Raw genomic sequence first — 25,267 nt, 5'->3', positions numbered from 1 at the left:
TTGTGGCCAATGTGTTTTGGAGAAAAACATTTATTTCATAATGTGATTTTCCCCCCAATTTCAATTATTTTCCTTCAATGAAAGGTGAGATTTTTGCTAATTTTAAGAATTAAAGATCAAAAGGATAAACAATGCAGATTTATTTTTATAGTCATCTTTGATCATATTTACCAAGGGTGCCAATAATTCTGACCACCATTGTATATGTATGTTTGTCACATGCATAGCCATTGACGTTGATGTGTGAACAAAACATATTTAAGCACGTAAATTTCCATAAACAGGTGGTTTATGGAAATTCAGATAGTTTATCCAAAGCAGCCTCTTAGACCGCTTTAATCTACCAAAATGACTGTAGGCTACACTTCCTTACTCTGCCTTTAAAGTTCCGTCTGTTGTTCATTATGATTACGGAGCCCCTTGTTTGCCCCTTTCCAGGAACTGAAACATAATCACGCACAGCTGCAGGTTGGTCAGGTTCTGTGGTTGCAGTGAGATAAAAATGAGTACCTAAATTTTAGTGTCATTATAACCCTTGTATCTATATTGGTTTGTAAATATAACAGGACACATCCCTGAACTTCAATAATTAAAGTCAACTTTATAAAAAAAAAAAAAAAAAAAAAAGCAACAACAACAACAACAACCTGTTAGTCATCAGGCAGCATCCTCCTCCATAGCTTGAATCAGATGTGATTCATTGAAGGGCTGAATTGAATGCAACCAATGTGTCATCGCTGGAGGAGGATTTGAAAGGTTTTGTAGATGTAAAAAATGACTTCATCTAGGAAATGATTACAACACGTGTGGTTTACAAGATTGTGAAAGAATAATTACAGGACAAATGCGTTACACATGGCTTTGTAGCAGACAGATGATCTTAAAGGGATAGTTCACCCAAAAATGAAAACTGTCATCATTTACTCACCCTCATGTTATTCCAAACCTGTATGAATTTCTTTCTTCTGCTGAACACAAAAGAAGATATTTGAAAAATGTCGTAATCATATAGTTGATGGACCCCATTGACTTCTGTAGTATTTTTTTTCCTTATGGAAAGCAATGGGGTCCATCAACCCGTATTCTTCAAAATATCTTCTTTTGTGTTCAGCGAGAAAGAAAATCACACAGGTTTGGAACAACATGAGGGTGAGTAAATGATGACAGTTTTCATTTTTGGGTGAACTATCCCTTTAAGTGGGCAAAACAGTGTGTGTTTTTGTACTGGTTTGACTATATAGACCTACTTGTCTTCTTTTACATATATATGACAGTCGGCTGGTGAGGACTGGTCCTCACTAGTTAAAAAGGCTTGTAAATTGGCCTAAACATGTTTTTTATTTATGTTTTGTACAGGTTTCTGTGATGGTTAGGTTTAGGGATAGGGGTTAGGTGGTACAAAGTATCATTAACCTGAATATAAAATCATTTGAGGTCTATGAATAGTCCTCACTAAAATAGTAACACAAACTTGTGTGTTTATATATGTGATAGGCTATAAAATGTTCTTTTAAATGGATCAAACCTTCAGTTTAATGTTGAAAAAACTGTGATCCGTGTGACTGATTAGCATATCTGATAATAAAGATAGATACAGAGCAAGTGTTAATCATCAGGATGTTGAACATGACACATCATAACACATTTAGCCTAGCCTACTAAACAAATGCGTCTTTTGTTCGCAGGCTCGTGGAACCGCCGCTATGTTTGTGAGTTTTTGTGGTTAACTCCACCCCTTCACCCTTGCCTCTTTTAGTCAATAGTCACTACTAGACGCTGTTCGGACGCACAGGTAAACAATGCAAATTTGTGTTTTTTGGTTTTATGAGGAAAAAGTTTGTATAACAGCAATGGTTTCATGTAAAACGTCAGACAGTCGACAGTGTATTGGAAGCGTTCTAATCTTGTTGCGTCACTCTTTTGCCTCATTCAGTTTAACGCTCTTTCTTTCTCAGGTGTGTGGCTGATGATGGATTTAAAGGATAAAGTTGCCGTGGTGACCGGAGCAGCTCAGGGTTTGGGCAGAAGCTTTGTCGAAATACTTCTGAAAAATGGGTCAAAGGTAGTCTAATATAATTTTTTTTTTTTTTTTTTTTTTTTAATATTTAAAACGTTTTTTGTTCGTATTTGTACAAACGCCAAGTACAGCAAATTAAACATCTTATAAATCAATTCAGTGCTGTGAAGACTCAAAGGCTTTCAAGTGTTCTTTTTTAAGTCGGGGCGTCCTCGCGCCGCTGTGTGTTCCACGTAAAAGCGTTCCAGATACGAATGCGCGTCACAGAATGACACATATACGAGTTCACTAGGCAGAAAACAATTGGAATTCTACTGAGCATATATAAAAACATACATTGGACCTTAGACAAGCAAAAAGTTCTGTTTTAAATACACCCCAGAAAGAAAAAAAAGGCCAACACCAGTCTCGTTCTGGATAGCTGGCTGCTGGGAAAGTTGAAGTGATGCAGATAAATTATTAATTATGCAGTCGGTGTCCTTTCGTAACGTTTGAGCTTTTATAAATCTCGATGCTTTGTAAATTAAAAAAAACATTAGTGATTAAACAGGCAAAATCATTTCTGGAAAAAACAACAAAAACGAAAAAGCAACAAAGTTGAACCTGACATTGCAAACACACTCGTTACATAAGCAAGTATTGCGCATGGTAATAATTGGCTGCGATAAGATTGGGGATAAAGTTAAAAAGCGTTATGGTGACCTGTAATAGTATAGACTACCAAATTTAGTGATCTGTCGAATTCTGTGACCATAGTAGGCGTTGTTGTCACCGAACTGTTAATTCCCTGTCATCAAATTTGATTATGCTGTATGTATGCCTGAACAGGGATTGACTTTTACAGTTCATTTAGATACTAAGTCCTGACACTACAAGGGTTTAATTCGAATAAGAATTCATGTTGTTGTTCCTTCAAAATGTTCTGTTTTCAAAAGTAAGGTTGACCCATATACCGGGGACACAATTTAAAATCTTTAAATAAATTATTGAATAAATAATTCTATTACTTACAATCTAAAAATATAGATTGTAAGAATAAATACAAAACATTAGCTTTTATTTTAATTTTTTTAAGTCCCCGTAGTAATTAATTTTATCCCTTAAAAATCATCTTTGATCACCAAAAAGACATATTTAAACATTTTTTCATGTGAAAAAACATCATGCCTTAAAATAGTTTGAATGTAACTCTACACCCTTGCTTTATTTAATATACACGGATATATGAATATGCTAATTAGCCCCGCCCCCACTCACTCAGAGATCCACTCGGTCAACTTACTGAGGTAAACGCTGCACAATGCTATCGCTTTTTACAACGTCGGACACATAACGGTAATTATTATGATTAGCTTTTTGCTTGACTACATTATCAAACAGCTAATAATGTGTTGCTAATGTTATACAAACCATGTTCCCGTTTGTGAGTCAGACAGCTGCCTTCTAACAATCAGTATCCTCAGAAACACTTTGAACACCTTAATGTCAGTTGAGAAAGGCAAATAGTTCATCATAACAATGTAATATACATCATACACCCACTATATTGCTAAATCTACCCGCCAGCCTGTTGACGTGATTGGTTACAAGGCAGTTTGTGACGTCAGAAACACCACCGATTTCAAACTGCTTTTGTCTTTTTTCACTGCAGTTTTAAAGAGAAAATACTCAGCAACGGTGTTGAGTGATGAATTTGCACATGGTTTGTCTTAAAGCATATTAAAACACCACATAGACATATAAACAACATTAAAAACTTGATTTTCACCACAGGGGGACTTTAAAATCAAATCAATTATTAATATATATATATAATATATTAGTATATAATATGGCCAACAAGTTATCCTCTTTGAGAAAAAAAAGATGAAATTAAAGTTGAATGAGGAATACTAAACTTTACTATAGGCTTCTGTATTGTACTGTACTATAATAGCTGACACTGATTTGATTTGATTACAGGTGGCTTTAATTGATGTGAATAAATCAGTGGGAAATGAATTGAAGGCCACACTTGATGAGGAGTATGGACGTGATAGAGCTGAATTTTATGCTGCCGACGTCTCATCGGAGGAAGATTTTAAAGGTCTTTCAACACTTAAGATATGTTCTATTATCTGGAAATGATTACATGACCCTGTGACTGATATGGCGTAGCAGAATCAGTTACAGGACCAACAATTTCACAGCACATAGTAACACAGTGAAAAAGATTGTGGATATCCTATGAATGCTTCACATTTTCTTTTACAGGAGTTTTTGAAAAAATTGTAGAAAAGTTTGGCCGCATAGACATTGTGTGCAACAATGCAGGGATCATCAATGAAAAGCAGTGGGAAAAGACTATTGCAATAAACCTGGTAGGAGTCTCTATCTGTCTGTCCATCTGTAAAAATAAATGTAATTTTGATGAGGCTGATTTGGAAAAACAAACAAGGTGTCTTTAAAAGGTTTATATTCTTGCAAGAAGGTCAAATCAAACATTCAGAGATGCTCTGCAGTGTCAAGACACAAAAAGACAATAGGGTCTGGCTGCAGACGTAAAGGATTAGTTCACTTTCAAATATAATTTTCCTGATAATTTACTCACCCCATGTCATTCAAGATGTCCATGTCCTTCTTTCTTCAGTTGAAAAGAAATTAAGGTTTTTGATGAAAACATTCCAGGATTATTCTCCTTATAGTTGACTTCAATGGGCACCAAATGGTTGAAGGTCAAAATTACAGTTTCAGTGCAGCTTCAAACGACGAGGAATAAGGGTCTTAACTAGCGAAACGATCGGTTATTTTGGAAAAAAATGTAAATGTATATAAACATTAAAGGTCCCGTTCTTCGTGATCCCATGTTTCAAACTTTAGTTAGTGTGTAATGTTGTTGTTAGAGTATAAATAAAATCTGTAAAATTTTAAAGCTCAAAGTTCAATGCCAAGCGAGATATTTTATTTAACAGAAGTCGCGTACATCGAACGGCCAGTTTCTACTTCCTTCTTTAATGACGTCACTAAAACAATTTTTTATCTAACCTCCGCCCACAGGAATACTCAAGAGTTGCGTTTGTAGAGTGTGTTTGTCGCCATGTCGTCGAAATGCTGTTATTTTCATCCCGCAGTCCAATCACCGGGTCTGATTCCGGCTCAAATTGATAGAGTAAAATTAAAGACATGTTTACAATAACACTGAGCGCGTGCATCTCCACGTTATGGTAAGAGGCGTGACCTTTCCGGGCAAGGTTCGCTAAGCTTCTGTCGAATCACAACACAGGAACCGCTGGCACAATCAGAACTCGTTACGTATTTCTGAAGGAGGGACTTCATAGAACAAGGAAGTCATCAGCCCGTTTTTATGACAGTGGAAACAGCGGTATACAGATAAGTAAATTATGTGAAAAATACTGTGTTTTTTTACACGCGAAACATGAACACATGTTATATTGCACACTATAAACACAATCAAAGCTTCAAAAAACCACGAAAAACGGGACCTTTAAGATAAGCTTTAACCATAAGCTTTATATAAACAAATGATCGCCTTCCAAGTGGTTCCGCCAAAACCGCATTTCCATATTCTTCAAAAAGCTTACGCTGTATGTCCTACACCTTCCCTGTTCAACTTACGGAACGAACGCAGCGCCAGTTCCATTTTTTTCGGTAAGTAGAATAGGGAAGGCGTAGGGCATACAGCATAAGCTTTTTGAAGAATACAAAAGTGCTGTTTTGGTGGAAGCACGTGCAAGGTAATTATTTGTTTATATAAAGCATATACATTTACTTTTTTTTTTTTTGAAAATGACCGACCGTTTTGCTAGATAAGACCCTTATACCTCGTCTGGTATCGTTTAAAGCCCTTTGAAGCTGCACTGAAACTGTAATTTTGACTGTAAAATTTTCAACCGTTTGGTGCCCATTGAAGTCCACTATAAGGAGAATAATCCTGGAATGTTTTCATCAAAAACCTTAATTTCTTTTCGACTTAAGAAAGAAGGACATGGACATCTCGGATAACATGGGCGTGAGTAAATTATCAGGAAAATTTTATTTGAAAGTGAACTAATCCTTTAAGGGGCGAGCGGCGCTCAACTCAAGGGTTATGTTATGGCTACAGTTATGGCCGCTGGGCATGCGCACATCAATGTTGCGTCATTTAATTACTGTATTTGCATTATTGTAAGGGTAGGTTTAGGGTTGGGGAAGATGTAGATGTTAATAAAACACAATCTGATAAATAGGAATTTTATGAATTGTTATTTTATTGTGAGATTTTGCCTCACTATGTTATTTTAACACAAGCCATCAAAACATAGATTACGCCTAGTCGTCATGCAACATCAGCTAACACTGGTGAGATAAAATTATTTAAGTGGTGGTGACTTATTTCCCGTTTGAGAGTGGAGCTCCACTCGCTCATGGTCTGCAGCCAGACCCACCTCCAAAAAAAGGAAGTCACAGTCACATAGGCCACCCAGTCCTCCACAGTGGATGGGTAGGGGCTTCTTGTTAATCAAACAAAGCAACTTCTTACATGGTATTTAGTTAAACTGCAAGTGTTGCTTACACATAGAAAAAGCTGCATATAGATTTCACAAGGTTGAGCCTCAAAAACATTCACAAGATAACCAGAGGGGGGTATTGACCCGTCTCACACCCATTTGGTTTCAGTTCCTGTATATTAAACAAAACATCCTGCACAACTGCACAATTTACTGTCTGTTGTTCAATCTATTTTTTTCTTCATCTGTATGTTTTGTTGGTCATTTCAGGGTGGAGTGGTCAGGGGCACATATCTTGCTCTAGAACATATGAAGAAGGAAAATGGTGGTAATGGAGGAGTCATTGTCAACATTGCATCGATGGCAGGTTTGATAAAGTCTCTATAAATAAATAAACAGAAGTCAAATTTAAAAGACAGGATAAAAATGTTGTAATGAATTGATTCTTAGATGTGTAAACTATCTGTGAAGTTAAATGGATAGTTCATCTAATTCCTGAATTCTGTCATCTTTTACTCATTTGAACAATTAACACCTTGATGTTCATTCACAACGGCGTTCAAAAAGTCGCTTTGCAAAACCTTCACCCTCTCTGTTCCTCTTTGGTGGAATGAGCTGCCAACCTACCCACCGCGTGTGTGAGAACATTGTGTCTTTCAAGAAGCAGCTAAAGACATGCCTCTTCCGCAAGCACTTAACCACCTCACACACACACACACACACACACACACACACACACACACACACACACACACACACACACACACAAAATATTATATTTCTATTAATTTTATTATAATAATAAATCTTTCATTGTTTATTGCTACGGAAGAGGATTAGGGCCAAGCAATAATAAAAAATAAAACCATCTCGAGATTAAAGTTGTTAAATTTCAAGAAAAAACTTGTTAAATTTCAAGAAAAAAGTCAAAATAAAATGTTGAGAATAAACTCATTAAATTACGAGAAAAAGCTCATTAAATTTCAAGAAAAAGTCGAAATAAAATGTTGAGAATAAACTCGTTAAATTACGAGAAAAAACTCATTAAATTTCAAGAAAAAAGTCGGGATAAAATGTTGAGAATAAACTCATTAAATTACGAGAAAAAACTCATTAAATTTCAAGAAAAAAGTTGAGATAAAATGTTGAGAATAAACTCATTAAATTACGAGAAAAAACTCATTAAATTTCAAGAAAAAAGTCGAGATAAAATGTTGAGAATAAACTCATTAAATTACGAGAAAAAGCTCATTAAATTTCAAGTAAAAAGTTGAGATAAAATGTTGAGAATAAACTCAGTAAATTACAAGAAAAAGCTCATTAAATTTCAAGAAAAAGTCGAAATAAAATGTTGAGAATAAACTCATTAAATTACGAGAAAAAACTCATTAAATTCAAAGAAAAAAGTTGAGATAAAATGTTGAGAATAAACTCATTAAATTACGAGAAAAAACTCATTAAATTTCAAGAAAAAAGTTGAGATAAAATGTTGAGAATAAACTCATTAAATTACGAGAAAAAGCTCATTAAATTTCAAGTAAAAAGTTGAGATAAAATGTTGAGAATAAACTCAGTAAATTACAAGAAAAAGCTCATTAAATTTCAAGAAAAAGTCGAAATAAAATGTTGAGAATAAACTCATTAAATTACGAGAAAAAACTCATTAAATTCAAAGAAAAAAGTTGAGATAAAATGTTGAGAATAAACTCATTAAATTACGAGAAAAAACTCATTAAATTTCAAGAAAAAAGTTGAGATAAAATGTTGAGAATAAACTCATTAAATTACGAGAAAAAGCTCATTAAATTTCAAGTAAAAAGTTGAGATAAAATGTTGAGAATAAACTCATTAAATTACAAGAAAAAGCTCATTAAATGTCAAGAAAAAGTCGAAATAAAATGTTGAGAATAAACTCATTAAATTTCAAGAAAAAAGTCGAGATAAAATGTTGACAATAAACTCATTAAATTACGAGAAAAAACTCATTAAATTTCAAGAAAAAGTCGAGATAAAATAATGACAATAAACTCATAATTTAATGAGTATTCTCAACATTTTATCTCGACTTTTTTCTCGAAATTTAACGAGTTTTTTCTCGTAATTTAACGAGTTTGTTAAATTTAACGAGTTTTTTCTCAACATTTTATCTCGACTTTTTTCTCGAAAGTTAGCGAGTTTTTTCTCTAAATTTAACGAGTTTTTCTCAACATTTTATCTCGACTTTTTTCTCGTAATTTAACGAGTTTTTTCTCGAAATTTAACAAGTTTTTTCTCAACATTTTATCTCGACTTTTTTCTCAAAATTTAAAGTTTTTTCTCTAAATTTAACAAATTTTTTCTCAACATTTTATCTCGACTTTTTTCTCTAAATTTAACATTGTTTAATCTCAAGATGGTTTTATTTTTTTATTATTGCTTGGCCCTAATCCTCTTCCGTATATTGCGAATATTGTTAAACTCTTTGACAAATTATTTTTGTTCCTCTTTTGTATGTTACCTTGAATAAAAGCATCTGCTAAATTATTTAAATGTAAAATTTACCTCATGTTATTTCAACTTGTATGAATTTTTCTTCTGTGGAACACAAATTACTTCATATTTTGAAGAATATTTCCACTGTTTTTGTCCAGCACCATACAAGAAAGAAAACCATACAAGTTTGGAACAGCATGAAATATATGAGTAAATGATGACAGAATTTTAATTTTGGAGTGAACTATCACTTTAAGGACATGCCTTGACTGAATCTTTGCATTTTGGCTGTAGGTCTGGGGCCTATGCCAATGGCGCCCATCTACACAGCAACTAAACATGGCGTGGTGGGATTTAGCCGTGCCATGGCAGTATGTATTTTGTCTTCAGTTTGGGTGGCAAAAAATAATGCATAAAGCATTAAAACCTTTTTGTGGAAAAGAATGTCTTTCGACACTTTTCTTTAATTGCATGTGTCAAACAGGCCGTTTCCAAGATGGTTGACTATGGGGTGAGAATCAACATCCTCTGTCCGTGGTTTGTGAAGACCAGTCTTCTGTCCTTCTTGAATTCAGAAGAGCATACTGGAAATTATTTTCCATTGAAGGGTTTAACGGAGATGATGATGGAGAACCGCGGCTGTCTGGAGTGAGTTAACACATTTATCCTTCCTCCCAGGAGAGAGATACATAACAGAGAGAGCAAGACCATGAATTTAAAGGGTTAGTTCACCCAAAAATGAAAATTCTGTCATTAATTACTCACCCTCATGTCGTTCCACACTTGTAAGATCTATGTTCATCTTCGGAACATTAATGAAGATATTTTTGATGAAATCCAAGAGCTTTCTGATCCCCATAAACAGCAATGCAATTACCACTTCCATAGCCCAGAAAGGTAGTAAAGACATCATTAGTTCATGTGACCACATTCTGTTCAACCTTAATGTTATGAGGCGATGAGAAAACATGAACAGTGTAGGAGACTGACAGGTAAGAGAAGAAATTGTTGGATAAAGTTATTTCTTGTTTTGTTTTTGTGCACAAAAAGTATTCTTGTCACATCACAACATTAAGGTTGAACCATTATGGGGGATCAGAAAGCTCTTGGATTTCATCAAAAATACCTTAATTTGTGTTACGAAGATGAACGAAGGTCTTGCGGGTTTGAAACGACATGAGGGTGAGTAATGACAGAAATTTCATTTTTGGGTGAACTAACCCTTTAACATCAAAATTTAAAAACATGTATATACATGACAGGTTTTGTATAGTCATAGTGATTGTAATTCATTACAGGGTTGATGCTGTTGCCAAGGCCTTTCTTGTTCTTGTGAAAGATGAGAGCAAGAATGGAGAAGTTCTGATGATTGAGCCTGAGGGTTCAGCTTTTGTCTCCTTTCCTCAACGGGCCAAAGACTTTCCATCTACTCCAGTCAGTCTACAGTAGCCAATCAGCTTCTTCCTCTGACACTGGCGTACCTGTCCGAGCCCCTGCTTAAATGGATGAGTTTTAATTTAGGATTAAAGCTTTTGCCAGAGCTCGTATGCTTTTATCTGGCTTGCCAATCAAGATATTTTAAGAAATCCCACCCAATTCAAGACAAAATATAAACCTGAGACCTTCTATTACGAATGGCCTTATAAAAAGATACTTTTGACTAAAACAGCCAGTATAAAGATTAGCTAAAGACTAAAAGATCTGATTTATTCTTTGGTGCTTTTTTTTTTTTTTTTTTTTGATTGTTACAGCCATGAATTTCAGCATTTCCTTTGGTATACATTTGCTTTTATGGCAGCATATACTTGAACTGATGATATATAGATAGATATATATAAACATTTTTGTTAAAATTTACCTCAATCATAAAATGTTTTGAATATGTAGTTCTCTATTAAAATGTAGGTATTTTCAGTAAATAAGCTACTTCATGAAATATCATGGTTGTGTTGAAAGTTCATTGGTTTTCCTCAGGTGAAATTCTAATCTTAGAAAAATGAGTAACATACATCCTTAACTTGGACATATTGGATTTTTAGCACAAACAGTGCTGAACAAGTTCAATACTTAAGTTTAGAAAAACAAGCAGCAGTAAATAAATGAGATACTAAAATACTGTAGTAAACTTGTCTTGTATACTTTGACCAATAAATGTTTTTGTGTTAATTTATTAAGGATCTGTAACTCGAACAAGAACATGACAGCATTGCAAATATTCTGAAATTGTGGTAGGCTAAAAAAAAAAAAAAAAAACTAATATTATACAAACATATGTGGAATGGATTCAGATGTTAATCTGAAAATATACATTAATTGTACAACAAATGGCAACAATACTGCAAATGTTATTGCAATAAAGTATATTCAGTCGCTTCCACTGTCACTGTCATCATCGCCATCTTCCTCTTCTTCTTCTTCTTTACAGTTTTCCTCAGTTGTGTCTAAAAGGCCGGCAAAGAAATTCTGTCCCGTATCAAAAGCTTTATTACTCAGAGCTTTGAGGCGTCTGTCTTTTTTCTTTCTACGTCGATAATCGGTGACTATCATATCGGGTATGCTGGAGATGTCCCAGAATTTGATCAGCTCGTCATGAGCGCAGCTCGCCAGGAAACGTGCGTCTCTAGATCGCGCAATCTCCTCTATGGCTTCGCCGACATGCTGTCCGATACTGCCCACCACACGGTTGGGCAAGATACTGATGGCTCTGCAAAATAAAGTATTTAATCATTAGATTTACTCATTTCACTGGATGTGTCACCCTGAGCTGTCTTTCTTAAAGACCTCCAGTGGTGAAAATCAGGTTTTTAATGTTGTTTTAATTGTCTATGTAGTGTTTTTAATATGCTTTTAGACAAACCATGTGCAAATTCATAAGTCTTCATCAATGCTGAGTATTTTCTCCTTAAAACTGCAGTGTATCAAGGACAGACTCAAACACATGGTTTGAAACTGCTTCTCTTTCCTACCGTCACATTATTAGCTTGATAATGTAGTTTGATAACGTAGTCAAGCCAAAGGCTAATCATATCAATGACTGTTATGTGTACGTTATACATCAACTTGTAGACGAGCCTGTATAATTCACTCTTCCTCGTCTTCTCCTGAATCAGTTTCTGGTTCAAACATACAGGTGCTGGTCATATAATTAGAATATTGTGAAAAAGTTCATTTTTTTTTATTGTAAATTATTTTTAAAAATGAAACTTTCATATATTCTAGATTCCCTACATGTAAAGTAAAACATTTCAAAAGTTTTTTTTTTTTAAATTTTGATGATTAGAGCGTACAGCTCATGAAAGTCCAAAATCCAGTATCTCAAAATATTAGAATATTTCCTAAGATCAATCAAAAAAATGGATTTGCAAAACAGAAAAGTTCAAGTTCTTTAAAGTATGTTCATTTGTACACTCAATACTTGGTCGGCAGCACATATTACAGCAAATGACTTGCTCCTAGCACAAATTACAGCATCAGTGAAGTGTGGCATGGAAGTGATCAGCCTGTGGCACTGCTGAGGCACTATTGAGCCTTCAGATCATCTGTATATTGTTGGATCGACTGTTTCTCATCTTTCTCTTGAAAATATCCCATAGATTCAGGGGTCAGGCATGTTGGCTGGCCAATAAAGCACAGTAATATCATGGTCAGCAAACCAATTGGAAGTGGTTTTTGCACTGTGGGCAAGTGCTAAAGTCCTGCTGGAAAAGGAAATCAGCATCTCCATAAAGCTTGTCAGCAGATGGAAGCATAAAGTGCTCCAAAATCTCCTGGAAGATGGCTGCATTGACTTTGCACTTGATAAAACACAATGGACCAACACCAGCAGATGTCACGGCCCCCCAAATCATTACTAACTTCAGAAACTTCCCACTAGACTTCAAGTAGCTTGGATTCTGTGCCTCTCCAGTCTTCCTTCAGACTCTGGGACCATGATTTCAACATGAAATGCAAAATTTACTTTTATCTGAAAAGAGGACTTTCGATCACTGTTCACTGTCCAGTTCTTTTTCTCCTTAGCCCAGGTAAGATGCTTCTGATGTTGTTTCTGTTTCAGAAGTGGCTTGGTAGTCCTTTTCCTGAAGATGTCTGAGTGTGGTGACTCTTGATGCGCTGACTCCGGCTTCATTTGACTCATTGTGAAGCTCTCCCAAGTGTCTGAATCGGCTTTACTTGACAGTATTCTCAAGCTTGTGGTCATCGCTGTTGCTTGTGCACCTTTGCCTACCCAATTTCTTCCTTCTAGTCAACTTTGCATTTAATATGCTTTGATACATCACTCTGTAAACAGCCACCACATTCAGTAATGACCTTCTGTGACTTACTCTCTTTGTGGAGGGTGTCAATGATTGTCTCCTGGACCATTGCCAAGTCAGCAGTCTTCCCCATTAGTGTGGTTTCAAAGAACAAGAGATACCCGGAATTTATACTGTAGGGATGGTCATTTAATGAAACTCAAATGTAAATATTCTAATATTTTGAGATACTGGATTTTGGACTTTCATTAGCTTTACGCTCTAATCAACAAATAAAAAAAAAAAAAAAAAAACTTTTGAAATGTTTTACTTTACATGTAGGGAATCTAGTATAAATGAAAGTTTCATTTTTTAAAATAATTTACAATAAAAAAAAGAAATTTTTCACGATATTCTAATTATATGACCAGCACCTGTATATGGACGAATTAAACCAATATTTCCACTTGTCATTGAGTAGCATTTACTACAGTAAAGTTGACCAAGTGTATCAGGTAGTCTGAGATTGTGTGACTGAGTGGAGGCGAGACTAATCAGACTAATTTGCATATTCATGATACTGCGTATCATGAATATGAAGAATGAAGAAATTGTTAGTAATTAGAAGGCATGAAGAAATTATTTTCACAGAAAAAAACATTTAAATGTGTAATTTTGATGATCAAAGATGAGATTTAAGGCATAAAATTATTGAATGCAGGGGGACTTTAAGGCTTGTTCACACCCAATTACAACTATAATAATAAATACATTAGCATCTATGGTAGGAAGGATTTTTGTTTGACAGTATATTTCGTTCATCAGCTGGAAAAAAAAAAAAAAAAGTCATTCTGAAAACCAATCTGACATTTTTCATGTGGCCCGTTCACACCAAGAACAATAAATGTAACAATATTAGTAACAAAATATCTGTTCCAAAAGTGCCTCACCTGATCACCCCGTCAGTAGAAGCAGCACACAGTACGCTGTCTGTAATGGGGACGATACAGTCCAAAGACTCGGCCTGAACTGCAAAACGGTCACTGGTGGCACCAAAACCATTCCAGTTAAAAATGTATACTATGCCCTCACTGGATCCACAAACAACTTTACGGCCTCTCTGTGGCAAAAAAGAAGAAGGGGTTTTGATTAAAACTACATTACCCACCTTATTTTTAACATTAACAGTGGCCACATCCATTTTTACTAGGGCTGGGACAATACTATCAATACATTGCAATCGTGGATAATTTCTGATATTTTCCAAATGCATCGCAAATCGATTCTGAGCTTAGTTTTTAACAGCACATTATTTATTTTTTAACCGCATGCTCAAATGCTCACGTGCATTGTCACATATCTGAAATTCTTGCACTGCTCTGCTCTGCTGTACTCCATTACGTAGCGCTCTGTATGTTGTTAGTATGACAAAAAGGTTTAAAAGTTACATTTTTAGTCTGGTCTGCCTCAGCGCTCGTCAGTGTCAAAATGATTGTGATGGCCAATAAAATCAAAGTGGGCAGGGTTTACTGTTCACAGAAGCAGATCGTGAATTCCAGCGTGAAGCGTCAGTTTAACATTGAAAGAGTGAGGCACGATGTAAATGGCCAAACATCAACTTATTTACAAAAGAAATATCAAACGACCGACAGTAACATGCAGTGATGCAAACTACTCAACTTTTTTCTCAAATATGGCCGTTTTGAATTGAAAATTTATGCGATTCATGTAATTCCTAACGGAATGTGACAAGACCAGAAACGTTTTACGTTTTTGACATATTAGGCATACAAATAAAAGTGCAGTGCATGTGTGCATATTTTAATGGAAATTAATGTAAATATTATTTGCAAATAGTTCAAAACTATTATTTCTCAACTAGAATTAGACCTAGAATTTCCTTCATTGTTCTATTTCTTTATGCTTTAAAAAATAGGTCCCCCCCCATTGTTCAAGACATGGTTACGGCCTTGGTTTGTTCAATTCTCTAGTTCACAACACTGTAAACAAAGCAAAAATAAAGAAAATAGTCGAACACGTCGTGTCTAAAATGTTTTTGTTAATTAGCAATACATACACTGTTTAGACTCACTTTCATAATAGAAACAGAGGTAAGATCTCCATTTTGGAATTCAGAAAGCAGTTCAAATCTTCGTCTTTTTATATTGAATACACCCATAGTGCCATCACCACTGAAAAAAAAGACAAGAAAAAACAAAAACATTGTGATAGATATACAGCCATGAGAAAAACATCAGATTTTATCAAATTTAAACATTAGATGAATAAGTATTTGCACACCTTAAATAGGAAGAACATTGCATTACATAAAATACTGTTTAAAGAAAGCATAAAGCAAAAAAAAAGCACAAAAAAAAAATAAAATTGGTTAATTAGTGCCTAATTCTGAATCTAAAAAGGCACGGAAAATGAATAACACATTCTACAGAGCCCCTAGAGGGACAGGATTTCACTTATCACGTGAAGATAGTAAGGAAAGATGACTGACAGGACATTAGTATGGATATTTCAAGTTTTAAATATGTATTTTTTGCTTCACTGGAGCTGTATGGATTACTTTTATGATGGATGGATGGATGGATGTGCTTTTTTGGGCTTCAAAATATTGGTTATTATTCACTCCCATTATTGGAAGAGCCATGATATTTTTTAATATAACCCTGATTGTGTTTGACTGAAAGAAGAAAGTCACTTAGACCTAGGATGGCTTGAGAGTGAGTAAGTTTTGGGATGATTTTCATTTTTGGGTGAACTATCCCTTTAGGTTTAGATGTCACCTACAGGACAACTGCAAAATTACTACACATACTGTATCGGTCTCTTTACAATGCACTCTACGATTTCTCTGTATATCTATGAGAATTTTCAAGTACAACTTAATTTACAATGCTTTCAGGAAACAGCCCGTAATCGTGCAACCGTTTCTACGATCTACTTAGGCGATGCTTTTGAGAAACGCAGCCCTGAACGTTACAGAGAGACTGGGTCCCGCAATAATGTAAAATATGTGAAAAACGTGTTTTTTCAAAAAATGTGAAAAATGTGTTGAACATTCGAGCATGAAAACCTATTCTAAAAGACCCCAAAAACAAAATCAATGCATAATAGGTCCCCTTAAACAGTACCTGGAAGTAAGCAGTGTCCTTTTAGCCTCGTCAATGGCGATATCACTAATATAATCCTCATGGTGCTTCAGATCCATAAACGATGTTCCTTTCCTCATATCCCAAACCTTCAGCGTTCCCTCATCATCTCCTGTCGCAAATATATTCTCATCAACCAGCAGCAGGGCATTGATGGGGACCCTTAAAAATGATCAAAAACATCAATTACTTTGCTGTTCAAAGAACTCTGTGATAACATTTCAGCTTTACTAATACAGCCAGATTAACTTTTCAAGAATGGCTTTATAAAAATGAAGAGGAATATCAGATACCCGTGAGCTTTCGGGATGCGCGTCACTAGTTTTCCAGCCTCCACATCCATGATGTGAACAGCCTTGTCTTTAGACACGCTGAACAATTCTGAAGAACAGAGAGGAGAGAAATATAATTGCTATATAGAAATGAGTTAGCAAAACCCAGAAACGAGTTAGCATTTTAGCACTTTCGGTTCCATCATCTCAAACCAATGGGTTTTTTGAATGGGTTTTTGGTTAAATCGCTAAAAATAAGGTCTGTGGTTAACACAAGCTCGATATTTTCACATTTTATTTTACGACATGACATAAAATACATCAGTAATACCGCCCATGTGATTTTTTTTTTAAAGCTTTTTTTTACACGTCATGAAAAGGGCGGTTTCTAACAAGTGGCTAAATGGCACTACAGAGGTTGTCAGGGACATTAAACATGGTTGGGGTTTAGGTACCTTGCTTAAGGGCACTTCAGTTGTGGGTAATGAGAGTGGAATAGAGCGCTGTTCATTCACTCCCCCACCTACATTTCCTGCCGGTACTGAGACTCAATCGCGCAACCTTCAGATTACAAGTCAGACTCTCTAACCATTAGGCCACAACTGCCCGTATTGTTTATAATCACCCTCTTGCAAACTCAAACTTTCAGCAAAAATGTTTTTTGAAGAATAATAGAGACCTGTTGTAAAGTTAACTTGTGGTGACATTGAAGTCATGTGACCGTAGTGTAGTTCGTTTTTAGCCTACGCTTAGCTTCTTCAAGTTGTGTTCATTTGTGAAGATTATTGTGATGGACAAAATGTGCAAGAATCAAACTTTTGTTGGTCACAGACCTTATTTTCTGCAATAATTTATAAGCCAATGGAAAAACCCTAGTTAAAAAAAAAACCTATACCAGTCTATATTTGAAATACATTTTATACCAAGTATACTTCAAATCCATTAACATATTTATTGACATATCACTGCAGACTTACTGTTATAAAACTATAATTAAACTTTATTTGAAGTATTTCTTTATTGCACAATGCACATTTCCTAATATTATGCCTAAAACGTGTTTTGATATCACTATTAATAAGGATTGTATGATCTTTGTATAATATCAGTCTTTAAAAGCAAGATATTTAAAGTGTACCTAAAGTATACTTGTAACAGTTCCACTTTAGCACAATCAAATATACTTCAGTATATCTTTAGTTGGACAATGAACTACAGTTTTTCTATTTTTTAATTAAAGTGCATTAAATACAAAACGAGTTGTTCCGATTTAGCAGCAGTTTAGTATACCGAAAGTACAATTGCATTGTATATTTATTTAGCACATAAATATGTAAATGTATTTGTAGTATACTTAGCACAAAATAAATGTATTTTTAATAAATTTTAGTATATCTTTTCACTTGGGAATCCTATTGGTTTTCTGTTGAGGGATCAGGGTGATGCCCTGTTCCCTCAACAGAAATAAATGTCCTCCCTACAGCACTCTCTTGTCAGTGTTGGGGAAACTCTAATAAACACTGTAATGAATGTAAAAGAAGCAGCTGCTCACTCTGTCCATCCCTGGAGAAGAGCACTTTCCTGCAGGACTTGAGATGATGTCCTGATGACCACAGCTCTTTATTTGCTCCTTCAGTGCAGGAGTATGAATACCTGCAAACCAGAGAGAGATGAATTTACAAACCAGAGAGATGAATTTATACAGTACACTCCTGTCATTTGTCTATTTAGATTTGATTTACTGTATTTCAACAACATATTAACTAGAATCCTGCTCCTTTTGATCACTGAATTTCCAAATTCCATGACTTTTCCTGGTGTTACCAAATAAGAATTAAAGAGTCACCATGAAATGAAAAATAGACAATTCTTGTTTTGTTTTTGTTATGGTATATTGCAGTATTTATTATAAATTATTTTTCCATGCAAGTCTTTTTTTTTCTCCATGTGTCCTCGAATTTAATTTGTACCCATGACTTCACTTAATTTGTTCCCTTGTTGTAATAAATCATGGCCACGTTGAACTAATTTGTTTCCTTGTTTTATTTAAATAATATAAGGGAACTAATTATTACAATGTGGAAAAGATTAAATAAAATGAGTAAATGATTATATTGTGAATTGTGCATACAATTTACTTAAACAAGGAAACGAATTAGGTCTACTACTGTAATTGAGGAAATTTATTCAAGACATTCATTACAAACAAGCAAAATTTCATGTCAGAGAGGGATCTGAGTGGGATTTTTTTTTTTTTTTTACCAGTGAGCACAAGCGATACATGAGTGGAGCATTCGCTTGAGCCGTGAGCAACTGAGTGGAGTGCACACGCATAGAGCAGAATAGCGTCACACAGCTCTGCTTCGCTCAAATGCTCTGCATGAGATCGACCAATAGCAAACCACAACCATCCAATCAATTCCCCATGGACACAATCAAGTCCTGCCCTACATTTTTTCTTGTTTGAGAAGCAGTTTCACTTGAATATAAGTCACAATTGGGAAGAAAATACTATTGGCAACTTCCATTTCATGCCGAATTTAAAACCTTGGTTACATTTTATTTGAGTGTGTCCATGTTACAGTGTAATTATATACTTAAGTACTGAGTAATATTAATTAACTGAGTAATATTAATTAACTAAATGTAACATAATTAACTAAATAACATAATTTAGTTATTACTATAGTAACTACATGTAATGTGCAACAAGGGCACTGTAAAATAAGGTGTTATGAAAACTTTTGTATTACCGTATTAAAAACTGTAATACAAGTTTTCTGAAATATTGTTTAAATATGCAAATGATGCATTATCTAATTAGATATGGAGTGATTTAAATACATTTCTAGAACAGAAAACATTGGATGAAGCAAGGTTAAAAATGGTTTCATTTTGTTGACACAGAAGAATCAACTTTTTTTTTTACAGATGGGATTTTGGAATAAGCCGGTTTCACAGACAAGGCTTAAGCTAGTCCCAGACTAAAATGCATGTTTGAACTGTTTTAACTGAAAGCAACTTGTACTGACATATCTTAAAATATGTCAGTGGCATTGTTTTGTCTCAAGATACACACCAGTAATGTTTTTTTTTCTAGTGTATGTTTATAAAAGTTATCCTAATTGAACTAAGGCCTAATCCTGTCTTAAGCTAAACCCTGTCTGTGAAACCGGGCCCATATCACTCAATGAATCAGAAAATACTGTCAACAGCCAGAAAAAAAAAGAAGCATTTTCACCATGTTTTTAGGAATAAAATGTCATGTAAATCAGGCAAATGATTTAACAAACTCCTCTGTAAGAAGTTTTAGAACATAGACAGGAATAAAACCGGAAATTCTGGTGTATGTAAGAGCTACTGAAGAGGAAATTTCTTGCTCAGTGCAGGAGAAAAAAGCATGCCTTTAAAGACATGTAATTGAAATTAAAGACACAAATAGATAAAGTTTAATAAAATAAATGTGCATTTTGGATATTTTCTTTCCATTGTATTTAAATATATATGTTAATGAAACAAAATGGGCCAAAAATCTCTCTTTTTTTCAGTTCAGTTATATTGCCTTTTGGCTGTATTGTTAGTACTTAAAGGTTACAGTGCCACTTTACATCTTACACCTGTTGTATTTGCACTACAGGAACACTGTGAACCTTTAAGTATAGTTTTTTTTTAACTTGTTAATTATTTACCTTTTTATGTGTTGTCAGTTGCTTAAAGGTTACACACTTTACCTATTTTATATGTTGTCTCTATTACTGTGAACTGCAGACATTCACCTCCCCATGTTATGATAAATAAAGACATACAAAAATAATAGCACTTTTTGTCATTTATTATGGTAACAGGTGGTATACAACATGAATAACTGACTGATAATGCAGTTCTTACATAGTTAACATTTTATGTCATGGTTTGCGATTTCATAACAACGCTGGGGCATATATTAGTCAAGGCACAGCATACAGTCACAATCTTGTCAAGGAAAGTCATGTCCTCGCCTTGACACGGGAGTACCATGCTCACTGGTACGGTTCCATTTAGTATGATGTACTTTGTGCGTACACATCCAATCAACCTCTCCACATGGACCCTGAGGTGAGCTATCTGCCGCATCTCCTCTACATCTTTTGCATCTAGCTGGATATGTCCGCTTGCAGGCGTTTTCACTTCTGCACACATCAGTCCATCAAATCCACGATCTGCCAACACCAAGTCCCCAGGCAAGAGTTTATTAAGAAAGCCGCTATTTTCAGTCACATGCTTGTCACTGACAGGACCTTCCCACCCATGGGAAATGAAAGCGATAGCTCCTCGTGGTGTAATGCCAATGAGATACTTTAGGGTGTGCTTGTTTGTGTAGTGGGAAGATGTCTGATTTGATGCTCCTCCAACGTTAATTTCCAAGCAGTCCACGATAACTGCTACTCGACTGCCAAAAGCCTCTACAAACTGTGGCGGCATGGTGGCTTGCAAGCAATGTCTCTCTGGCCAGTGCACCAAAGGGTTGAGACGTGTAAACATGGTCTCTATGGTATCTCTGAATGTGGTGGACACAGTATTTCGATCTACAGAGAAGAGGTATGCAATGTGCTGGATTGGCAGGTTCAGCCTCAGGCGCATCAGGGTTAAGAGGAGCATCTGAAAAGGTGAAAGTTTTTGGTCAGTCTGTGGCAGGTAGGGAAGAAGTTGTGTCAGTACACCCATCAGAACAGCAAAACATGGAAGCCCAGTGTAGTACGTGACCTTCACATCATCATCTTTCAAAAAATCCTCATCCATCTTCTTTTGGGAGAGCTCTTCCTTCAGTTTCCTGTTCTCCTCCAACAAGCGCTTAATTTCGGCATGACTGCAGCTGCAAAAACTACATTCCTGCTGTTCTTCAGTGTTGTATTTTGGGCCAGCTTTAACCATCTGTGAAGCATCATCTGGTGGTTCAGCCTCATCCATCTCTGTTTTCAGGCCAGCTAGATCCAGAGGTGCAGCATTGTTCCCCTTTAGAGCTTGCCGTCTCTTTGTACTACGGTTAAACCGGCCAGGGTCCGTTGGTTTAACTTCGGTGTGCCCAAGATGTAATGATGGCACCCAGTCGGGATCACACTCTAGCATTTCATAGGCTGGTTTGCCTAAAAAGACAAGGCCGAATTTCTTGGATTAGTTATTTAGCTATGCGCCCAGCTATTGGTACAAATGCCGCGTTTCCACCACAGGAACTTTCCCCAGGAACTAGGGATTTTGGGGTGGTACTCTGTGTTTTAACCACAGGAACCAGGGTCTAAATGAAGTTCTGGGTAAATTTCACCCTCTATGTTTTTTTAAAAAGTTTGATTCATTGAACTGCTTTCTTGCCTTTTTCTCCAAACTACCTCTCAAATAGTGGAGTTGCACACCTGTTGGTGATTATCAGAGTGAACATAGCTGTGTGAGATTGTTACTTTTGTTATCTGATGAAGGCCTTGGACAGCCGAAACGTCATGTTTTTTAAGTAATAAAGTTTGAGCTCTTAAGAGTGAGTGTTGCCCCTTTGTTTAGCTCAATTGAATTTTGATTTTTGGTTGCACCTCCTCTTGTATTGGTAGTGCACCTTTTTTCATATTCGTTAAATTTCCCCCTCAGAAAGTCCCTCCTCACGAGGTAGTAATTTTTAAAAGTTCAGAAACTTTCAGGGGTGGGATCTGGGCACTGAACATGCTGATTGATTGAGTCATGCAGCATTTTGATTGGTTGACTCCACACAGCATTTTATTTCAACCACCATTTTTAAAAGTATGTTGCAGTGCGTGCAGTAAGAGTTGTTTTGGTATTCGAATCAACAAAAAATACGACAGATGGACTAAGGACTGGAAAGGTCGCACACAGTCCTAAGTCACTGGACTAATTTGCCTAATCTTCACAGTACTTCAGACCGCCAGCCAGACCGCCAGACAGCAACAGCAATAAAAGTTCCTGGGACATACTGTTCCAGTTCATTTCAGTGGAAACGCGGCTAAAGTTAGCTGTGTAGCAACACCACCACCATAGCTGCGTCCCAATTCAGAGGCTGCGTCCTTCAAAGGCCACATACAGCGGTACAGCAAAGGCTGTCCCAATTCAATGGCTCTTTCAAATGTGGCCTTGAAATGCGTCCTTTGTTTCCCAGGCAATGAACAACAGATGGGCTGCGTCCAAAATCTTAGGCAGCCGACTTGTTGCCTCGCTGCCTTATCAGGCAATGACTTTGTGGCAGCTGTTGCACACACCTCACGACACTGATTTCAGACAGACTTCTGGGGCAGCGTAACGGTTTAATGATCTACAGCAAAATAGAGTGAGTGTTGATGATAACTAGGGCTGGGCGATACATCGCATGCGATTGTCACGCGCATTTCGTCAGTAAAGCCGGTTCCCTGATTACCGCTAAATCGGCATCACTTGCTTTCAAATGGAGCGGCATTTAATAGACAGAACCGTAGATCACTGACAAGCTACGCAATATCACGTTCATTATCGCAGATGAATCGCCTTTGATAATGAACGCAATATTGCGTAGCTTGTCAGTGAACTACGGCTCTGTCTATTAAATGCCGCTCCATTTGAAAGCAGGTGATGGCGATTTTGCGGTAATCAGGGAACCGGCTTTAATGAAATGCGCGTGACAATCTCATGCGACATATCGCCCAGCCCTAGTGATAACTAAGCAAATATTTAAAGGGTTAGTTTACCCAAAAATGAAAATTCTGTGATTAATTACATACCCGTAAGACCTGTGTTTATCTTCAGAACACAAATTAAGATATTTTTTGATAAAATCTGATGGCTCAGTGAGGCCTCCAATGCCAGCAAGTTCATTTACACTTTCAGTGCCCAGAAAGGTACTAAAAACATATTTATAGCAGTTCATATGATTACAGTGGTTCAACCTTAATGTTATGAAACAACAAGAATACTTTTTGTGCGCCAAAAAAAGAAAAAGACTTTTCAACCATATCTAGTGATGGGCGATTTCAAAACACTGCTCCGCACAAAAAATATTCTCGTTGCTTCATAACATTAAGGTTGAACCACTGTAGTCACATGACCTGTTTTAAATATGTCTTTAGTAGCTTTCTGGGCATTTGAAAGTGTTAACTAACTTGCTGTCAATGCAGGCCTCACTGAGCCATCAGATTTCATCAAAAATGTTGAAAAATGGCCTACTGTGAATGTGTTCATTACCTGTAAATGTTTATTCTAATTTCTGACTAAACCTATCGGTCTTTATATATTTTTCTTTATTCTTAAATATTATTACCGGTATGTGTCTCTTCTTGTTATATTTGTGTGTGTGTACTGAAAGCTTCAATACCAAGATAATTCCTTCTGTGTGCAAGCACACTTGTCAATAAAGCGCTTTATAAATCTGATATAGTTTTATACTCTTTATCATGTACATAAATAGACCAAGGTCAACATATTTATTCAAGTTGTGGACGCTGTTTTGTTTTCAGACAGTTGAATTTAACTTTCAGAAAGTCAGTCAGTCACAGTTGCTAGGCGACAAGAACAGTCCTCCATAAACACAGCCTCTGAATTGGGACACAGCTCATGTTTGCATTGCTAGCGCTAACAACAAAACAGTTAAATGTGTTTTATTAATAACTTACCTTTATGAAAATGCCGCGAACAAACCAACATGTGTCGGGGAATGTTGCTGAAGGTGATGTTTTTCCGTCTCACTGCTGCTACCCACGCCATGCGGCGCCGCTTTGTTAACTCGGAAATCTGAGTTCCGGCATGTTGTTTCCAAGTAGGAAAGCTGAAAAATCGCATGCCAATTGCGATACGTTTCCCACGCCGGTCGAAATTGCGACTGTGGCAGTTAACTACACAGCAAGAGTTCACCATTTCGTCGTGTCTTAGCTGTATAACACACACGTTAACGTCTACTTCCGTGTCCTAATGTCCCAACATGCACTGCGCAGCTGACGTCACGTCCCATGAAAAGTGTCTTGAACTACTAATCTAACTTTTAACATTTATAACTGTGGTAACACAGGAGAATGAATACCTGGAAAACATATGTATTCTTTGTGTTGTTAGACGGCTTAAATAGGTTTTGATCAGATTAATATGTTTACGTTTAAAGGGCTCAGTCTGTAATCACTAATATTGTTTTACACACGCAACATTAGCATTCGTGGGACCCCAAACAAACACAGTAAAGCCTATCTCAAACGATAATGAGGATTATAGATGCCTGAGAGATAAACAAACGTACAGGTATATATCTCCATCAATGTCTCCAGCTGCAAGAATGTCTTGGTTGGGATGAAATGCGATTGTGTTGCCAATCGCCTCTAGTTTGATGTCTTCTGGAGTCTCACGGATCTTTGGTGCTTTGGGTTCTTCTGCAGTCTCCTCCTGTAAACACACAAGCAGGCAGCACTGCGTTCAGTTTATTACCGTTTAAAGTGCCTTCTGCGACTGAAATTTTCAGGCATTTCGGTTTATTTTAAATGTATGTTAAAATATATTCCGATAAATGACTGCACTGAAACGCTCGATATAGTAAAACACAAAAAACTTACTTGTTCATACGAATCCTCGTGCTCTATGGAAGTCGCCATCTTTATTGCAGGCTAAATATCTCACTTCCGCCCCCTGCTGC

The 25,267-nt window shown here is 36.1% G+C and overlaps 2 protein-coding genes across 4 annotated transcripts; one reads left to right on the top strand and one right to left on the bottom strand.

Moving 5' to 3' along the window:
* The first annotated feature begins 1,639 nt into the window (after positions 1-1,639).
* zgc:56585 (uncharacterized protein LOC393297 homolog) lies at positions 1,640-11,353 on the top strand. The gene is made up of 8 exons (XM_048167080.1): positions 1,640-1,792; positions 1,956-2,062; positions 3,980-4,103; positions 4,271-4,377; positions 6,775-6,871; positions 9,271-9,347; positions 9,461-9,624; positions 10,275-11,353. The coding sequence occupies exons 2-8, from the start codon at positions 1,967-1,969 to the stop codon at positions 10,423-10,425; spliced, it is 816 nt and encodes a 271-aa protein (XP_048023037.1). The 5' UTR covers positions 1,640-1,792; positions 1,956-1,966; the 3' UTR covers positions 10,426-11,353.
* On the bottom strand, positions 11,111-25,267 carry wdr55 (WD repeat domain 55). Of its 3 annotated transcripts, none has more exons than XM_048167078.1 (8): positions 25,188-25,267; positions 24,878-25,020; positions 18,197-18,297; positions 16,666-16,753; positions 16,355-16,534; positions 15,286-15,400; positions 14,159-14,328; positions 11,111-11,680 (listed from the first exon to the last, which is right to left on the bottom strand). In XM_048167078.1, the coding sequence occupies exons 1-8, from the start codon at positions 25,224-25,226 to the stop codon at positions 11,341-11,343; spliced, it is 1,176 nt and encodes a 391-aa protein (XP_048023035.1). In that variant the 5' UTR covers positions 25,227-25,267; the 3' UTR covers positions 11,111-11,340. The 3 variants fall into 3 exon arrangements, with proteins under 3 accessions (XP_048023035.1, XP_048023036.1, XP_048023034.1); XM_048167079.1 differs by having other exon boundaries at positions 15,301-15,400; XM_048167077.1 differs by lacking the exons at positions 11,111-11,680; positions 14,159-14,328; positions 15,286-15,400; ... (2 more) ...; positions 18,197-18,297; positions 25,188-25,267 and adding exons at positions 20,459-21,767; positions 24,264-24,667 and having other exon boundaries at positions 24,878-25,018.

The sequence above is a fragment of the Megalobrama amblycephala genome, linkage group LG18, assembly GCF_018812025.1.
Source record: "Megalobrama amblycephala isolate DHTTF-2021 linkage group LG18, ASM1881202v1, whole genome shotgun sequence".
Taxonomy (NCBI): Eukaryota; Metazoa; Chordata; class Actinopteri; order Cypriniformes; family Xenocyprididae; genus Megalobrama; species Megalobrama amblycephala.
Note: the sequence above shows the minus strand (reverse complement) of the source record. Positions and strands in the feature narration are given on the sequence as shown.